The sequence below is a fragment of the Coregonus lavaretus genome (genome assembly GCF_964263955.1).
Source record: "Coregonus lavaretus genome assembly, chromosome: 5".
Taxonomy (NCBI): Eukaryota; Metazoa; Chordata; class Actinopteri; order Salmoniformes; family Salmonidae; genus Coregonus; species Coregonus lavaretus.
Window position 1 is genome coordinate 29173777 of NC_139992.1, and position 20581 is coordinate 29194357.

General features: G+C 40.7%; 1 protein-coding gene across 2 annotated transcripts; it reads right to left on the reverse strand.

Moving 5' to 3' along the window:
- Window positions 1-15824: 15824 nt before the first annotated feature.
- Window positions 15825-20121, reverse strand: trim13 (tripartite motif containing 13). 2 transcript variants are annotated; one of them, XM_084160975.1, is made up of 2 exons: window positions 20080-20121; window positions 15825-19366 (listed from the first exon to the last, which is right to left on the reverse strand). In XM_084160975.1, the coding sequence occupies exons 1-2, from the start codon at window positions 20110-20112 to the stop codon at window positions 18200-18202; spliced, it is 1200 nt and encodes a 399-aa protein (XP_084017101.1). In that variant the 5' UTR covers window positions 20113-20121; the 3' UTR covers window positions 15825-18199. The 2 variants fall into 2 exon arrangements, with proteins under 2 accessions (XP_084017101.1, XP_084017102.1); XM_084160976.1 differs by lacking the exon at window positions 20080-20121 and adding an exon at window positions 19450-19571.
- Between the last annotated feature and the right edge of the window lie 460 nt (window positions 20122-20581).

Here is a 20581-nt window from a genome sequence, read left to right on the forward strand (position 1 = left end):
ATTGGTATGTTTGTGTTGACTTAAACTGGCAAGTGCAGACTGGTGTCACGTATTCATTTGCTCAGTGTTAACTCTGTTCTCTAGAGAGAAAGGGAAAAAGAAACCCAATGCAACAAAAGTCAGTAGTTGTGAGCATCATATGCAGCCCATATCATGCTCACTACCGTAGTTTGGTTTCGCAAATGTTCTCAAGAAGTGATCCTAAAGTTAGCAATGCAGCATTTGCAGGAAGTAGACAAATTAACACAGTGGCATAGGCAACATTTTTAAATAATCTGCATCAACAAAAAATGTAGCCTAATGGATATTTTTGGATGTGAAATATTGGTACTAGCTCTCTCATTGCCGAAAAAATGAATTTATCTGCCCTAGTATTAGTCAGTTGAGCCCGGTAGTGAAACAAGTGTTTGCGTAGTCCTAGAACGTTAATATGACGTTCAGTGAGTCATCATTCTGTGTTCTCAGGCCCCTCTGGCAAAATGGGCTCCCACCCCCATTTCCTGGTGGAGTTGTGCCTCCTCTCTGCTCTCCCGGCCTACGTGCTCTCACGTGTGGTAGCCAGTCTATAGAGAACCACCCCAAGCAGCACAAACTCTGTAGTATTTAAATTCACCAGGATGCAAGCAGTTTTTTTTTAGAGGTTTTACATTTTAGTCATTTAGCAGACGCTCTTATCCAGAGCGACTTACAGTTAGTGAGTGCATAATATTTATTTTTTTCATACTGTTTTGTTGGTTATTTTCCAGGGCACTGTCGCAGAGTTTGGTTCCACAACTCTGCCATGTCAAAGGCAGGTCATAAAGAGGCAATCATGGTGCCTCCCTCATAAAACAGGATACCACTTCACAAGTCCTGATAGTTTTTACTCTTAACAGGTTCACTGTGGGGAATTTATTTTTTTGCGGACTGGTATTATGTAAAATGTAGCATTTAATTTTTTTCCCCCAAAGTGTATGGCTACTGTTGGGATGTCACAAGTGCTTATATCATTTGAAGCATATGAAGTTGCTTCTGTCATGCATACATTTTCCCTGACAAGTTTTGCATTGGTGTCAGTCTTTGCATAGGCCACAATGCATCTTAGTGTCACATTTGCACATGGGAGATTATTACACCTGCACCTTCTACTAAATTAAGATTCCTGTAGTGTAGGCCTACTAAAAACGATCTCAGGTTGGTGTGATGGGCAAATATATTAAAGTCCTAATATTTTTATACTGGTGAAGTGGAAATGCCACTTGTATATCAGTGAGGGTTTTGGAAAATGTTGTTCAAGTTTGTGCAGTTTTCATATTTAGTGTATATGTGTATTTATATATCTCACACAGTGCCTTCAGAAAGTAGTCACACCCCTAGACTTTTTCCACATTTTGTTGTTACAGCCTGAATTTAATATGGATTAAATTGAGATTTTGTGTCACTTGCCTACAGACAATACCCTATAATGTCAAATTGGATTTATGTTTTTAGAAATGTTGACTAATTGCGTCAAGTATTCAACCCCTTTTTATGGCAAGCCTAAATAAGTGCAGGAGTAAAAATGTGCTTAAGTTGCATGGACTCTCTGTGTGCAATAATAGTGTTTAACATGATTTATTTTTATTACTACCTCATCTCTGTACCCCCCAAAAAAGCAGACATTGAATATCCCTTTGATCATGGTTCCCACGGGGGACCAGTATAAAAAAATATGTATTCACTAACTGTAAGTCGCTCTGGATAAGAGCGTCTGCTAAATGACTAAAATGTAAATGTAAATGTGAAGTTTTTAATTACACATTGGATGGTGTATCAATACACCCAGTCACTACAAAGATACAGGCATCCTTCCTAACATAGTTGCCGGAGAGGAAAGAAACTGCTCACAGATTTCACCATGAGGCCAATGGTGACTTTTTAAAACAGAGTTTAATGGCTGTGATAGAACCAATTTGACAAAGCTTGAAGATTTTTTAAAGGGATAATGAGCAAATGTTGCCCAATCCAGGTGTGGAAAGCTCTTAGACTTACCCAGAAAGACTCGCTGCCAATGGTGCTTCTAAAAAAGTATTGACTCGGGTGTGAATACTTACACTACCAGTCAAAACTTTGGACACACCTACTCATTCAAGGGTTTTTCTTTATTTTCACTATTTGTTACATTGTAGAATAATAGTGAAGACATCAAGGACATTAGACCGGTGGAAATGTGTCCTTTGGTCTGGAGTCCAAATTTGAGATTTTTGGTTCCAACCGCCGTGGCTTTGTGAGATGCGGTGTAGGTGAACAGATGATCTCCGCATTTGTATTTCCCACCATAACATTTACAATTTGCAGACGCTCTTATCCAGAGCGACTTACAGGAGCAATTAGGGTTAAGTGCCTTGCTCAAGAGCACATCGACAGATTTTTCACCTAGTCGGCTCGGGGATTAGAACCAGCGACCTTTCGGTTACTGGCACAACGCTCTTAACCACTAAGCTACCTGCCGCCCTGGAGGAGGAAGTGTTATGGTGTGGGGGTGCTTTGCTGGTGACACTGTCTGTGATTTATTTAGAATTCTAGGCACACTTAACCAGCATGGCTACCACAGCATTCTCCTGCCATACGCCATCCCATCTGGTTTGGGCTTAGTGGGACTATCACTTGTTTTTCAACAGGACAATGACCCAACACACCTCCAGGCTGTGTAAGGGCTATTTTACCAAGAATGAGAGTGATTGAGTGCTTCATCAGATGACCTGAAGGAAAAGCAGCCAACAAGTGCTTAGCATATGTGGGAACTCTTTCAAGACTGTTGGAAAAGCATTCCAGGTGAAGCTGGTTGAGAGAATGCCAAGAGTGTGCAAAGCTGTCATCAAGGCAATTTGAAGAATCTCAAATATAACATATATTTAGATTTAACACTTTTTTGGTTACTACATGATTCCATATGTGTTATTTCATAGTTTTGATGTCTTCACTATTATTCTACAATGTAGAAAATAGTAAAAATAAAGAAAAACCCTTGAATGAGTAGGTGTGTTCAAACTTTTGACTGGTACTGTTAGTAAATTAGCTACTTCTGTATTTAATTCTCAATAAATTTGCAAACATAAAAAAAAATTCACTTAGTCATTATGGGGTATTGTGTGTAGATGGGTGAGGAGAAAAAAATATAATCAAATTTCAATTCAGACTGTAACAACAAAATGTGGAATAAGTCAAGGGGTATGAATACTTTCTGAAGGCTGTATGTATGTGTGTGTATGTATATAATATATATAATATATGGTACTGTGCAGTGCAAAACCTTTTATATCCTAGTAACTATTGCTCACAGTCTGTATGGAAAATGTGTTGTGGTCACTAAAGCTGTAATTCTATGGCTTTGCAGTGCGAACACCTTATGGTGGTTGTATGGATGTGCAAGACTGTATTCAAGGTATTAGTGATGCCTATGAAAACGAATCACTCATTACATTTGAACTAATGCTGTCTGGTTGCACCATTAAGTTAATCCTCCACAATAAGTTTGACTCCATCCTATTGAAACACATGGCGTATTTAACAAGTCACTTCAGGCTAGACTTAAGGGAAGCTACTGGTAAATATGGCTGCCCCAGTTACTTAAATATACTCATACTCACGGAATATTATGTAGTAACATTTGAAAATATTATTGTCCTTTCTGGCTTCAGCCTTCCAGTTAGTCTTTTCACTGTGTGTGTGTTTCTTATGTATTTTTTACACTGGTTGTAGTCAAACGGGCACAAGCGGTCCTTGAGCTTAATTGCGTAAAAATATATAATTCATATTGTTTGTGTATGGGTGCCAGTCCACAAAACTGTAAGATGACTATGGGAATATCTCAAAGTAGACGCACTCTCTCTTTTTTCAATTTCATTTGATGTCAGTCAGTCAACCGCTTGGGGGAGATATGAGAATGTAACCGTAGTGTGGCACTCTGCTGGGCCTCTTTTCCTCTGGGTTTGGGGATGTCTCGTGATGTCCCCACTCCACCGGCCCCCAGCATCACAAAGCGGCATGGCCCTCTTTACACGTCACAAATAGGAACTGTGGATAAATGCATACAAATTTTATTTTTGTTTCAATGCGTGTGTCTAATGTAGTTATATTTTGGGTCCCTATGCAAAACCTAGCTTGTGGGATGGGGAGGGAGGGACTGTCAAAGGACTTGAATTAGTGGGAATGCATTGCAGAACAGCTTAACTGTAAATTAGGGCTTGTGTGTGAGTTTAGACACTTGTCAGAAGCGAGAGTGAGTTTTGGCCCAAGTGTGTTGATAGGGTGCACTGTGTGTTGATAGGGTGCACTGTGTGTTGATAGGATGCACTGTGTACGTGAGAGTGCTTTGGAAACACTAAGGGGGTGTGTCTCTTGAAAATCCACACACCCCTCTCTCTTCCTCTTTCTCTCTCTCTCACACCCCTCTCTCTTCCTCTTTCTCTCTTTCATACACACTGAGCTTGGATCATAATCTCTCTCACTGCTGGTTCTCTGGCCTGCTCCTCTCATGATGAGATGATGACTCATGTTGATTACTAGTGTGACATGCGTTGGTTTCGTGTCACAGTGTTTATGGCCGGGCGAGGGTTGTGATGGAGCTGCAGTACGTAGGGTAGTTTCTCTGTGGGTCCGGTGCCGAGGAGGCGTCGGTCGGGACGTAGCTCTGAAATGGCCGGCATCACACTGCTTCTGCTTTGTCTACTTCCTGTTGATGGCTTTTCTGGCCCTGCAGTGGCTACAGTGGGGAGATGGCAGCAGCTCTATTGAAGTGGTGAGTAGTCAAGAGAAACACCTCGTTTTAGTGTTTTGGTAGTCAACCAAGTTTTGTGTACAATGTACATTCATGTGTTTGGTTTACCGTACAGGCAGGGCAGGTGTGTGAGCGTGGGATTTTCTGCAGTTCTACACTGGGATGTTTGCTATGTGAGGTGTGTGTGTGGCATGCTTTCCTCCGCAGACACATGCTGGTCATGGGAATAGTTGTATGGGAAGCCCTCTCCCTAACCTTGACTGGATGTCTCCCCCAGTTCACTATACATGCATCTGGACTGGTATGTAGAGTTGAGATAAGGCTGGTTGTGTGACGGTTTTCAATTGGGTTTTATGTTTACCACATACAACCGGGTTTGAATTTTGTTCAATTTTGTTTACACCTCTTCTGTGTTATCAGATGGCCGGGCTGCCAGGCTTTTTTCCTCCTCCTTAGTGTTCTCAGTCCTCAACACATTAATTGACTTTAAAATATATTGTGTGGTGGTGTTCCAGTTTTTTTTTTTTTTTTCTTTCTTTTCTCCAGTGGTGTGTTGGAGTGTGAGAAGGGCCCTACAGACCCGCCTGACAAGGAATGGGGAGATTGCACACTAGACTGATAGATTGGTGCAAACCTGTAGAGAGAAGCATGACTCTGAGGTCACTCACACGTCTCCATTAGTAAAGTCGTGTGAAATGAACAAACTGTGTGTTTGTGACTGTGTACCTTCTCTGACATTGGTGTCGTGCAGAGGGAATCCCAGTCAGTCAGTCTGTCAGCCCTGTGGTCACTCTGCCTGCCTTGTGCTCAACTGGACGTGTGTTGGACAAGTGGGAACGGGGCTGCTGGAGTTTTTGCAGGATTAACACCCACAACTGCATGACTGGTGTTTCTATGGCTTAGAAGGGTTCCTATTTATAGATTACAGGCCTGGTGTAAATTACTATAAACAATCAACTGAACCTCTACCTCCCTGCCTGCACACACCCCTGTCCAAAACAGTTACTTTTGGCTAGTTACTCACCACATCAAACTATACTATTTTAGGGAGAAATTAACTCTCTAAAAGACATGGATACACCCAAACCAAGTGTGGAATGGTCAGCCTTAAGTCCATAACCATTCTAGATGAATGCTGAGAATTGTGATTTTGGTTAAATGTAACTGGATTTTGGTAGTTGGTTTCTGTTAATAGTGATTTATATGCTGTGTATAATAATTTCTCTGTTCAATTTAACAGAGTGTCACAAATGTGTGTGTGGGAGAGGGATAGAAAGAAATGTGCTTGTAGGGTGTGTGTCATAATTGAAGTATGATTCAAATGTAGGCCTATGCAATCACTTTCTAAAATGTTACAATCTCTAAAGTCAAACATTCGTAGATAATGTACAAGAACATTCTTCCATACACAAGTACCCAGATGTACTTCCAACATCAGTCTAGTTACACCATGTTATGGTGTAACTAGACTAAAGTTGGAAGTACATCTGGGTTCTTGTGTATGGAGGGATGTTCTTGAAAATAAAGCCATTGCTACTGAAATTGCCCTATTATATTAGTGAAGTCTTGTTAAGATGTTTCTAGTGTGCCATTTTAGTTGTATGGGAAGGTCTGCTATTCAAACCTAAAATCCTTTCCCAGAATGTAATATCAGGCTTCCATAAGTAATTTGAAATGTATTTAAATGTTTGGTACTAGTTACTGCCTAAACTGAATTATAATATGACTGCTTTTTATACTCTACAGTATTGTGCATAAAATCCTCATAACCTACTTAAAATAATAAAATAAAAAGGATAACTTTTCCCTCAACTAAAGTCTGGATGTATCAACTCTATCAAATGAATTATTTAAATGACTGAATCATCTTCCCATAGAATAACAATAAATCAAAATATTTGAACATTTACATAAAACAATTATTGTCAGTACAGTTTAGAAACTCATTAGACATTTGCCATATAGCCTACACAACATATATGCACATAGCAGAACAGAATTTTGTGTTACAACTGAGGCTAAACTAAGTTTGCACTTGACAAGAGAAGGGTTTGGGATAGGTGGGGGTGGGGGGTCTAGAGCGTCGTGCCCCTGTGGAAGGGGGTCACTCGACCTTTGCCCCCAGGGTCAGGTGACTCTTTGAGTTGATTGTTCAGGGTGTGTGCCGTAGGAACAGGTTAAAAGACTGAGGAGCAGAGGCGACAATTGGAGAGAGCAGGGAAAGGTTAAAGCCATAATGGTGTGTGTGTGTGTGTGGATATTGGGCTGTAGTGACACCTGGTCAAGACTCCTCTTGGCCCACTGACACAGTCAAAGGCCTCATTCACTCACCTGGTTCATGTGAGTTAATTTATGATTTTTCATAAAGGTAAAGAGAGAGCAAGAGAACCAGAGAGGGAATGTCTCAAGGAGTGGCAATGGTTGTGTGTGTGTGTGTGTGTGTGTGTGTGGAGTGCACAAGGTTATTATTTGTATTTAAAAAAAATATCAAATCAGGTTAGATTTATTTTTCAATCAACTGGGAGAGTGGGAATGCAATTAATTTAATTTTAAAAATATGACATGCTTGACTTGAAATGTAATCAATTGATATGAAGTATACTGTATACTGTAGTTGCTGGTGTGGAAAGTGGGTTAAGGTGGTACAGATTGTTTGTTTAATTCTTTATTACAATGTACATGAGTCAGAAGCATTAATATTATTCAGGCAATAATTAACACTTCCCGTGTGTGTGTGTGTGTGTGATTGTATTTATATATTGACCAGAATACACCTTTGCTACCGCAGACCTTCAATTGAAATATTCAATGGATTTTCACTTTTAATTTGTGTTCTAGATAAACCACTATAAAACTTGGACCTTATTTTTCTTGTTTTCTTGTCAGCATCATGAAATATAGGCCAGTTGCAGTTGAGCCCCCATTCTAAAATCTCTTTTGAAAAGGGACATATTTAAGTGACATATCTAGAAGTCATTTGTGGTTTGTTTTGCTGCACATTTAGTTGTCAGTGGCTATTTAACTAATTCTGAGAGAATTTGAATGTGAATTTGTGTTCAGTATAAGGGAAACAGAAATCTATTAATCATTAGTTTTCTTGCGTGTCTTTTGACCCACCTTGTCCAAATGAATATTTGTGCCTCGGAGAGAGAGAAGGAGAGTGTGTATTTGTGTCCCTCGCTCACACTCTGTCCTGGTTAAGTACACGGGGAGCCTCACTGTTCTATGAACACTTAGCAGAACACAATGGAGCAGGCATTATCTTTGTAACCCAAAAGTACTCAGCCACTGAACACCCGGGATACTGCCATCAATGATCAACCCTATCTCCTGGTCACTTAGCTTTTATATATCATACTTACCATGGAGTCTTGTACGAGTGTGAAAAGTCTTCAAGTTGTGCTCACCAAAATCTAAGATCTGAAATGGTAAAAAATATGAAATACTGAAAAGATTATACTTATTGTGTGTGTGTTAGGACGCAATGATCTGAAATTCTAATAAATTAAAACATAGCCTATCAGCTGTTAGTACAATTTCACCTTGCAATATTTTTTTGGGAAATTGCTAACTAAAGATATTATTTCTCATTATATGGTATAACTTGAGTGAAAAATGTAATCCTGTGAGAAAATACTAGGCTAAATGTCTTTTTAGCTAACTGGCAGTGCTGCTGTTGTTAATTTAGAAGTTGTGGTGTAATGTAACTGTGTAAGATGCCAAATGTGTTTGTGTTCACTTCTCTGCTCCCACCCTGTAATACCGGGGCCCATCTCCCGACACAGCACTGTGTTAACACTGGGTTATTTCCTTATACACCCACAGTTGTGTCCAAGATGGCGTCATTGTTTGTTAATCATTATAAACACCTGCTTAGGGAATAAAAGAAACCCACATTATCCGCTCTATCATTTCTGATGTATTTTTCCTAATGCTTTATTTTAAGCTCTGACGACGTCCAGTTGTAATTCATGGCGATGGACTTCATATCCTTAGGTTTTGGATGCCTCTGTACACACAGATTTGTGGTCATATTTTTCATACACTACCCAGTCCCCTTCTAATGATAAGTTACACCAATCATTTATGAAGATGCTATTGCTGGCTGGCCAGGGGGGAGTGGATCATCAACTAATAAATGGTCTTCCAGACGTACCTTTTTTTTCTGTTGGTGACGTTGATCAGAGTTGTTGAATTGTGCCATAGTGCATTAGTGATATTACCAGAGTGGTTATCGGACCTGATCAAATCAGCAGAAGCAGGCGATATTTGGAAACTAGGGTAACCATAATTGTGCCTATGATGCTAGTTAATACCACACCATAACGGTTGTGTCACTTTAAACCCTGTTTGTCTGTTGCTCTACCTTTTCAATAGGTTCCCCTTTGACCAGATGGAAGTTTTAAGGATGTTTCATTCAAACAGCAGTCAACCATGGTTTTCTTTTCAGTAAAATAAATGTGACTTAGCAGAGTTGGGGACTATTCTTTTTTGATAACTGTCCAGTGACTTTGACATTGATTTGATATTTATGTCCCTTCGTTGTCATGCTGTGGTTCAGTCTAATAGTACCTATTTTCTACTGATCTTGGGGGGTATAGTGAGTAATAATTCTGAGATCATTCATTCTTGAACTGACTGAGCACTTTCAAAACGGTCATTTTCCAGAGGTATAGAAATTGTCAGATTTGTATTGCTGAATAATTAAGATGTACATCTCTGAGCTTTAATATTTGTAATTTTGGGAACAAAATGCTGTATGAAGATGAATTATATTTACTCTAACCCAAGTCTTGGGGGCAGATTAATAAATGTTGCAATATAGTTTAGCTAAGTAAAACTGGCCTGATGTGTGATTGAAACCGCATCACCCCTTCAATTTAGCTGATCCAGTCTCAACCTGTGTCATAATACATACACACACACGACTTGTTATAGAAGAGAACAAAAGTACAACCTCAGTACTTTGCCTTTTTATTTAGCTAATTATTTACCTCCATCCTCTCCTCTGCGCTTTTCAGATGGTTGGAGAGTCGTGGAGTTCCCTTCAGCCACGGAGAGACGATCTGGATGCTGCTTTCGGGTGATTCCTCACAAAACTTGAACAAAAAATACATTTTTTTTTTATTGTCACAATGTAATCCATAAAATGGTCCTTTGGAGGAAGTATTGTTGGCATATATTTGACATTTGTATCTAAAAGCATATTTGAGAAATAATCAATCCAAGTTGGCATATTTATGACATTTTGGCCCTACCCAAACACCATAACTGTTGATCTATATGGGGCACAAACGTAATCTTGATGTCATTTAAAACCTCTGTGTGCTCTAAAATGAGTAAAACATTGAATTATGCAAGATGTAAATGTACATTTATTATATGATTTTGAAAAGTCTAAAAAATGGTCACATGTACTCTAAATATTTCTCATATTTTGTGTTTTATGGACTGTTTTACAGACACAGAAGGTAAGAGTGGGATCTCAGACTTTTTAAGGTATGACTAAATATATGTGGGGTATGTTGAACTCCATTCTTCCTATTGCGAGTACAGAACAGCAGAGTTCAGTACAATACAGTAAATTATACTGTACTCTGAACTGTACTGACCTATATGCTACTGTACAGTACTGACCTATACTTTTCTGTAGTGAACTATACTGTACTGAATGCTACTCTGCTCTGCTGTTCTGTACTGGCAATAGAAAGAATGGAGTTCTACATACCCCCACCCCACATATATTTGGTCATAACTCAAAAAGTCACAGAGCTCCCACTCTGTAACCTTCTGTCAGTAAAATATGAGAAATTGAAGTGGCTATATTTGTGATATTAATTTTCATTGTTTTCAAAATCGTATATTAAATGTACATTTAAAATTTGCATAATTAAATGTTTTACTCATTTTAGCGGACACAATGAGGTTTCAAATGACATCAAGATGCAGTTTGTACACCATATAGATCAACAGTTATGGTGTCTAGCAATGCTCCTGGGTAGGGCTGAAATGTCAAATATGCCAACTTTGATTAATTATTTCTCAAATAGGCTTTCAGATACAAATGTCAAATATATGTTAACAATACTTCCTCCAAAGCAACATTTTATGGATGAAATTTTGTCACAATCCAAAAATGTCCCTTTTATTCTAGTTTCATGTGGAATCACCTTTCTTTCTCTGACATGAGGGGGAGAGAGCGAGTCAGAGGATGAGGGTATGCAGGAGAGGGAGCTAGAGTTGGAGAGGATGTGTGTGTGTGTGTGTATGCAGGGAATGCTGAGGGGAGCGAGAGGTTTGTGAGTGAGAGTCAGAGGATGGGAGTGTGTGAGGGAGAGATGGAGCTGGTTGTGGTGGTGCTATAGCAGCACAGAATGGTTTGTGGGTTACACAGAGATGCAGGCCGTACTGTGCTGCCGCAGTAACGCCTGGACAGACGGCCATCTGTGGAACCATCCGGAAGAGTGTGTGTGGGATCCACCTGCCTCGTCACTGGCTGCCTTGCTGTAGCAGCACGTAAATATTGGAGTTAAAACTACTGCTGAAGCCTCCAGTATTGAACGTGCTGCTGAAGCAAAGCTGACCGCTTACCACCGTTAACTTACCGAGAGTCTGCATGCATCCGTCCCTCTGCCGCGCAGCGCAGGAGAACCGTGCACAGGAGGGGGAGAAGACACCGAATGGAGAGGGACGCTGTGTGTCGTCATCATTATGACAGGTACAGAATGATTAGGTTAAGCAGTTGATTTTGTCCATTTTACTTTTTTACAGGTATGTTGTATTTTATAGTTCATTGTTTTGGAATATGTTCATATATTTGTATATACATTGTAACATTTTCTTTGCACATTAAATCATGCAAAGTAATAATGTAGTTGGCCCATAATGGGTGTTTTGTATGTAAATTGTTGTTTAGCATTTTCTAATAAACGTTTTGAAATTATGCACGTTTTCCTTTTTTTTAAAAAAATATTCTCACTATATTAAGTTCGCACTTCGCAGTGCTTGAAAGTTACCGTACAACAATAGACTATTATGCTATTTTCACGCCAAATGCTAATTATTATATCTCCATTCACATTGCGCTTATCTAGAGAAAATCCAACTATTGAAACGATACAAATAAGCGACGTGATTTCTCAATTGACCGTATATTTTACCTCAATGAAGGCTGTAAGGTGTATAGGCCTGTTGCACCAGCTCTTGGTAAAACGTTTTACTGAGCTGTAACAAAATCTATACTTTTTCAACCGCCTACAATGCCTTTTTGTGGGGGCAGAACACACATTAGAACCTTCACCTTTACACTGCTGAGCCACAAGGTTTCAAATCAAATCAACTGAGCATTATTTTGGTAAAGATAGGCCTTGAACAAGAGCTGGTAAAACGAAGTACCCTCCTAGCCGCACTGCACGTAGTATTGTCTAATGTACATCCATTCAGTTTGAATGATTAGCATATAGGCTATGTGGGCCTATTCGGGTAAATTTACTTTTTGATTTCTGGGAATATTACCACTAATTTCCAGCTGATCCATTTTTAATGTAAACGAAATGTGTATAATAATTTAACCCTAATTTCGAATCTTTTGGGGGTGGTTCCCTATTTTGACAATAAATAAAAAATGAGGTAGAGAAAAATAGCCTTATTTGGCTAACTGAGTAGAATTTGGCTATTGGCCTGTATATTTTAGCAGGCTATGGGCTACAGAAGACTCGTAATCTTGTCCAAAACCCATTGTGGCTCGCCTAAAATTAGCCTATTATATTTCTAGCACCAGGCATGTGTCATCGCCTTCCAAACAATCGTGAATGTTACCTGCGAGTTTATCACACCGGTCTATAGCGGTAAGGTCACCGGCTAGGCTTATTGGGACTGACAGATCTGGGGCTAATCATGGGCAGAAAGGCATGCGATTTATTTTTTTGCTATACTGTATATGATACTGATGATAGGTCTAACTTTGATATAGGCCAGTGATATTTTTACGAGCCCGTAGCCTACGAGTTCCTGCAAGGCCATGCATGGTCACACTCGCCAACATGCAATCTACCGAGAGGCTAACACTTGATCTATACTTTTCTGTCAATGTCCTTCAGATTATTGTGGCATTGCAATGCTCGATCAGCCTATTATTCGCTGACATTTCACCTTTCCTTCCAGGGAACTTGGCCAATTTGAAATGTCCCAATGATATTCCTTATGTGACCTTTCTATAGACCTGTAGCATGCCTATTTTATCATACATTTAAAAGAGGATAGTCTACATTGACTATATATTGTGCCAGCTAGCATAAACAAAGCAATTTGATCAATTCCTATATAAAATAAATTGTCACACATGGCATAAACCCCGTCGCCTGTTATCAAGATGAGTCCCATTATCTATCACTTGTAGCCTAAAATCAAATTATGAGATTTTAAGGCGAATGGTCAACCACCAAACCACGCCCTATATTCTATAGTGTGTATTTTGTATTATTGTGAAACTTCAGCAAATTGATTTCATAGTCTCTGGCTTGCCTATAACATGCTTGATTTTTGTAGCCTCTACCAAGCTTTCAACGTGAGCGAGGCCTGGAAGCCGAGGCTACCGTTATTGTGACAAGCAAATGGTGCAGAGCGCGGCAATGCCAATTGAAGGGAAAAGGGCTTATCACTTTACATTTTTACATTTTAGTCATTTAGCAGACGCTCTTATCCAGAGCGACTTACAGTTAGTGAGTGCATACATTTTCATACTGGTCCCCCGTGGGAATCGAACCCACAACTCTGGCGTTGCAAGCGCCATGCTCTACCTACTGAGCTACACGGGACTTATCACTCGCTACAATGGACAGATAAACGCAGAGTCAGGATTTGCATGGTTTATGCGTGCATATCTTATTTTAGGCTAATTCTGACTTTGTAAAGCAAGATGTTAATTAAGTATAATACACACGTAGGCCTAGCCTACACACATTTCACTATAGGCTACCATCCCGAAATGATCCGCCTCCCACACGTTTTTATAAGGCTATTTAAATCATATTTAAACGCTACATATGATACATTTTTGCCATTAAATGCTTAGACTAAATAAAACTTAATTGCTAAATTACTTCTACAGACCTATTTCGGGTATCGACAATGGCGAGTTTTTCAGGGGAGTTTACTTTATGCAGGCTGTGGGTGTATAGACTGCTTTACTCTGGTCGAAAATAGTCCTATGCATTTATATTTTACTTCCCAAACTTTGTCACTGCACATAATTACCGAAAAAAACATTGCAATTTTAATTAAGGGTATTTAAGGGTATTTTCTCTTAAAACTATTTTGAAGAGCACCCCTTTCTTTGCCATGACTTTTCCATGCTTTATTTTGTGAAATTATTTGAGACTATTTAGTGAGAGGCCCTAATTTTACGTCTGAAGATGAAGTGCCTTTGAAATATAAAATAACAAGTCTGTTTGGGGAAGTTTCCGCCACGCATTATAGCCTCTCGTTGCGCGTTTGGTAAAGGCTACCAATCACTTGTTTAAAAATATATTTTTATTCTGGTAATTAAATGCGCATTTATTTAAGTGCGCAGCTGTTCCTTCATATAAGACTCATTATTTTACTTTAGAAATAATACAATTCACTAGTCAGACTCAACCTAAGCTATTGCATATATATACATTCTTAAACACCTGATGTTCATCATATAAATTAAATATCTACATTTGGTCGATAACATTTTTGGGGTCTAAATACGACTTAAATGGCCCTGTTTTATTGTAAAGGAAGGCCTATCTGAGCCACAGTTCTGTTGATTGCGCAATTTGCGCACCATAGGCCATTAGGGTATAGCCTATGCTATTCCCACGGAATGTTATTCAATATGTTGAATTTAGTTGGATTTTGAATAATTCATAGGAATTGTTAGAAAAGGATGGTTATGTAAGATCGTTTTGCATGCAGGCACCATTTCATCACATCATGTCATCACCCAATCTTTTGGGTGCATTTAGATGAATTGATTATGCCTAATTATATAATATATAGGTATTTTTGCATTTGTTTGAAGTCTTATTAGTTATATTATTAATTGTTATTATAGGAAAGAGAAAGACCAACTTTACATTTTCATCCCTTATTTGCCCGGCAACAGTCGGCTATATATATACGTGCCATGACGTTGGTCCTGAATTGTGGTCAGCGCTTACATCATAGGTTCATGACAGGTTTGTTGTCTGATCCTGGGATTTCCGTCAGGATTTCGTTCCTTCAGAAAAGTCAAAACTGCAGGACATGACCAATGGACGTTAATGTTTATTGGACCGATATGGATGCATTGCCGCAATTTTCAATTGAAACGTTGTAGGCCTATGACATGGTTTGCTTTCTATAAATTGGAATACTGTGAGCTAAACAAAAAATTGGATGAGTTCTAAGAAGTAAGAATTGCTCTTCGTGATCCACTTGCAACATGCATGACCTGCATAGTTGCCCAGTGTAGGCAAACCATGGCCATCTATGACAAGCTGTGGCATTCAAAGTTGAGCACACATTGACATTCACTGGACTGGGACAGTTGATTCAATCTGTATTTCATCCCAGATGTGTAGGCTATAATTAGTTGTTGTGAATGGAATTTGAGAATTAGATTAGGCCTATTATTGCCTTTTCAATTTTGAAAAATAAAAAGTCCCCATAGGCCAAAAAAGAAATTGGCACTGTGTTCATAACGTATTCCTAGGCCTAAAGGCCCCAAAACATTTTTTAAATAATAAATTAAGTTGTTATATAGCCTAATGTGATATTTAGACAAACCAAGCTGATGTTTGTATAGTTACGCAACATTCAACCTTGCCCCCCGTGGAGGTTAAATCGCGCAGTGATGACGGATCAACAAGGAAGGCGAGCATCAAACAAGAATTTGGAACGCCTGAGCGAGTGCATGGCATTTCATAATGTCAGTATTTCATCTCACTTGAGCAGTGTGCGCATCAATAGAGGAGGCTTCACTTCTGATGTTGACCAGAAAAGTTCAAGTGCGTAAAACAGCCGGGACAATTTTGGTGAAACTCCCTCAGGTCACTCAAAAATAAAGATGATGAAAAATACCAAATTGAAGTTTTAATAGGCAAAAGATGAGGCTGGTGACACGGTATGAGGCGTTATGGGCCGTTATGACAACTCAACAGACTGTCAGTAAACTTAAGGCAAAAATAAACCAAACTCAGACATTCAAACTAGGTGTAAATATTAGGCCTTTGCTAAATAATCTAGCCTATGGCATGTGCATATTAAAGTAAATAAAGATCATGAGGTGACTCAGGCTATGACCTGTGGTTGTCAGTGTTACTGTGATCATATGGCTTGGAGAAGGATGGATGGTGCTCCAGGACAGAGCTGCTGCTTAACATTCACCAAACAAGCTGTTCTCAAATCTGACAACAAAAGTTTTGAGAATGACACAAATATTAATTTTCACAAAGTCTGCTGCCTCAGTTTTTATGATGTCAATTTGCATATACTCCAGAATGTTATGAAGAGTGGTCAGATGAATTGCAATTAATTGCAAAGTCCCTCTTTGCCATGAAAAATGAACTTAATCCCCCAAAAAACATTTCCACTGCATTTCAGCCCTGCCACAAAAGGACCAGCTGACATGTCAGTGATTCTCTCGTTAACGCAGGTGAGAGTGTTGATGAGGACCAGGCTGGAGATCACTCTGTCATGCTGATTGAGTTAGAATAACAGACTGGAAGCTTTAAAAGGAGGGTGGTGCTTGAAATCATTGTTCTTCCTCTGTTAACCATGGTTACCTGCAAGGAAACACGTGCCGTCTACAGGCAAGGATATTGCTGCTAGTAAGATTGCACCTAAATCAACCATTTATCGGATCATCAAGAACTTCAAGGTGAGAGGTTCAATTGTTGTGAAGAAGGCTTCAGGGCGCCCAAGAAAGTCCAGCAAGCGCCAGGAATGTCTCCTAAAGTTGATTCAGCTGTGGGATCGGGGCACCACCAGTGCAGAGCTTGCTCAGGAATGGCAGCAGGCAGGTGTGAGTGCATCTGCACGCACAGTGAGGCGAAGACTTTTGGAGGATGGCCTGGTGTCAAGAAGGGCAGCGAGGAAGCCACTTCTCTCCAGGAAAAACATAATAAATAAATAATTGGTCATTTAGCAGACGCTCTTATCCAGAGCGACTTACAGGAGCAATTAGGGTTAAGTGCCTTGCTCAAGGGCACATCGACAGATTTTTCACCTAGTCGGCTCGGGGATTAGAACCAGCGACCTTTCGGTTACTGGCACAACGCTCTTAACCACTAAGCTACCTGCCGCCCTAACATCAGGGACAGACTGATATTCTGCAAAAGGTACAGGGATTGGACTGCTGAGGACTGGGGTAAAGTCATTTTCTCTGATGAATCCCCTTTCCGATTGTTTGGGGCATCCGGAAAAAAGCTTGTCCGGAGAAGACAAGGTGAGCGCTATCATCAGTCCTGTGTCATGCCAACAGTAAAGCATCCTGAGACCATTCATGTGTGGGGTTGCTTCTCAGCCAAGGGAGTGGGCTCACTCATAATTTTGCCTAAGAACACAGCCATGAATAAAGAACGGTACCAACACATCCTCCGAGAGCAACTTCTCCCAACCATCCAAGAACAGTTTGGTGACGAACAATGCCTTTTCCAGCATGATGGAGCACCTTGCCATAAGGCAAAAGTGATAACTAAGTGGCTCGGGGAACAAAACATCAACATTTTGGGTCCATGGCCAGGAAACTCCCCAGACCTTAATCCATTGAGAACTTGTGGTCAGTCCTCAAGAGGCGGGTGGACAAACAAAAACCCACAAATTCTGACAAACTCCAAGCATTGATTATGCAAGAATGGGCTGCCATCAGTCAGGATGTGGCCCAGAAGTTAATTGACAGCATGCCAGGGCGGATTGCAGAGGTCTTGAAAAAGAAGGGTCAACACTGCAAATATTGACTCTTTGCATAAACTTAATGTAATTGTCAATAAAAGCATTTGACACTTATGGAATGCTTGTAATTATACTTCAGTATACCATAGTAACATCTGACAAAAATATCTAAAAACACTGAAGCAGCAAACTTTGTGAAGACCAATACCTGTGTCATTCTCAAAACTTTTGACCGCGACTGTACTGCAATAGTGTTGATTCTCGTTAGTATTGTATGGTTGTTCTGTTTATATATCCTATATAAAATGATACTAAATGCATGATACATATGTGCTTGTAAATACTTGAATAGCTTTCTAGTGTTAGCTATAAATCTACTTAGGCCTATAACTTTTACATATAGGCTTTCAATATCAGACTGCTGCAGCTTGCTTCTGATCCAAAAATAACACATTTGGAAATCTAAAGCAACCTACGACGTCCAAGAAATTCGCCAGTTGTGTTTATGAGGCATTCAAGAAAAACGCCAGTTGTGTGAAAGAGGGTCAGGATACATTTCAGTCACGAACCCACCAGGCAAACGCAGGCATCCACTACTTCTCTCCAGCACTGCCACGCACCGGTAGCCAGCTCCAGCCAGCCAGCCAGCACGGGCAGGTAGGCATGGCAGAGCGAGGAGACTTGGGCTGACACCGCGGTCAGGCTGTCCGGCTGCAGAAGCACCAGGACGCATAGTAACAGGCACACAACAATCATGATGACTCTCCCCAGTGTTCTGCCGCCGACACGCCGGGTCGTTGAGCTATACGCGCTACTCTCGTGCGGGACCGAGAGCTTGTCCACATCTTTGAGCTTCACTGAGTCCCAGTTTTTGACGTCGAAGTTCCGGACCAGGGGACCGACGTCCATGTCTCTCTGGGAGGGGAGCGGCGTTTCCCAGACAACGCGCAACCTCTCCCTGAACTCCTGCATCTGCTGGAGGAAGCAGAGGGGGTCGGTCACATTCCTGAAGGACTCAGCGATGCTGAGCGCGCGCCTCTGCTCCTCCAATGCAGCGCTTAGTTTGTTGATCTCGGGGTCGTAGGCTTGCATTACCACCAACTTCAGCGTCTCGAAATCAGAGAGGATCTCGTTCTTTTTGTGGTCCAGGGTGCTGATCAGTTTGACGAAATAGTCTGTTACTTTCTCTGCATCCCTGGAAACCAGCTGGAGTGCCTTTTTCTTACTGGCTTCCAGTGTCTCCAGGCAGGTTAGGGTATCTGCTCTGCGCCAGCTCTGGACTCCCTGGAACAGCTCCTCAAATGCAGCTTTCTCCTGCTCATATGCGTCTTCCAGGGCACAGAATTGATGTCCTTTATGGTCGCCAGTTGTTGCGCAAAATCCACAAATAAGTTTCAAGTCTGTGGCACAAAATATATTAAGCGGTTGACCACTGTGATGTTTGCACAGGGCCATCCTGGGTAAAACTCTGATCTTGTTGTATTTCTCCACGATTCCGCGTAACGAGTAGTTGATCTGGAGGGTGTTTATGCCATTTTGAGGGGTCTCCTTGCGGCAACTGGGGCATTTGAATGGGGGTCTCCAAACGGGTCCTCGGTTGTTCCCCTCCAGAATCCCCTCCAAGCACTTCTTGCAGAAGCTGTGCGAGCATGGCAGAACTCGGGGGTCCTCAAAGAGACAGCAGCAAATTGGGCAGGTGAGGTCCTCCTCTAGAAGCTCCATGGTGTTCTGCAAAAAAATAAACAGACAACCAGGATTGAGTGGAGAACTAATCGAAAAGAATAGCTCAAAACACTATTAATCAGTCATACCCGTTTGTTTATCTACATCACCCAGCAGCGCAATGATTCAGAGCCAGTGATGGTGGAAATGCACATCACTAGAATCACGCACGACAACACTTTGGATTAAACGCACGGAGTATTCAACACAGCGACTGGTGTAAAAATTCAGCCACCGTCAATAGGAAAAGGAGAAGCGTCGATGTATCCGCGTAAAATATGAAAATAGAAAGCGCAGTGGAACGTCATGCTAGTTGCATTGGCTATTTGGCTGAAAGACCCTTCGCCACGGACCCTATTTTGCCTATGTTCAACGACCTACTTTTTAGTGTTCACACTAGACATATCACGCAATCGTTAAAGTAGCACGCACAACACAACCGTTTCATCCAACTGTTCTATATACAGATGAGATGGTAACGACTAAAGTTCCCTGCCTCAACGGTAACAGCCCGCTGAAACGTTTCCTTAGCAGTAGAAGCTATGCTACATAAACACAAACTTACACTTACGATTACCACTCAGTATAAACGAGTTGCAGTGTATAATTTAGATCACACGCAAGTATGTCCTATTGGCAAGTTATTGAGGATGGTTATGGCAGCTTTTGCAGGCGTAAAGCAACATGCAACTGTACCCAAAAAAATAAAAACAACTCACCAGCTGCTGAGACGCACAGTGCAACGCAATCATAGTGCTTGTTGCTGTGCAGACTTCGCCCTTTTCCGGGAGAAAATATTAACCATTTCATGGCCACAGTGCTACACTGTAGCGAACCTTCCAGCTCCAAATAGCGCGCACTATAGAACGCGCCCGATATAAGGGGCGCGCAGAAAATGAAACCATCTCAGTGATATTAATGGACAATGGTTTCACGCACACATTTTTTAACGTTTCACAAACAAGATGCGTTTTATTTTTCAGTAGGAAAAATGCAGAGGATCCCTGCAAATTGGAGTGGGGAGGGGGGCTGTTGCTATGCAAAACATTACAGCATGAAAGACTGTCACAACCACTAGGTTCTTAGTCACCCTGCTTTTGATCACTGTCTCTATCACCCCACTTTTATACATCACTATGAAGTTGTAATGATAATCTATCTATATATTTAAGAAATAAGGCACGAGGGGGTGTGGTATATGGCCAATATACCACTGCTAAG

Bases quoted from the DNA above. Each gene is read 5' to 3' on its own strand.
- trim13 (XM_084160975.1), bottom strand. From the start codon at position 20,112: ATGATTGCGTTGCACTGTGCGTCTCAGCAGCTG. The intron at 19,367-20,079 runs GTGAGTTGTTTT...ATTTTTTTGCAG, and splicing joins ACTGTGCGTCTCAGCAGCTG to AACACCATGGAGCTTCTAGA.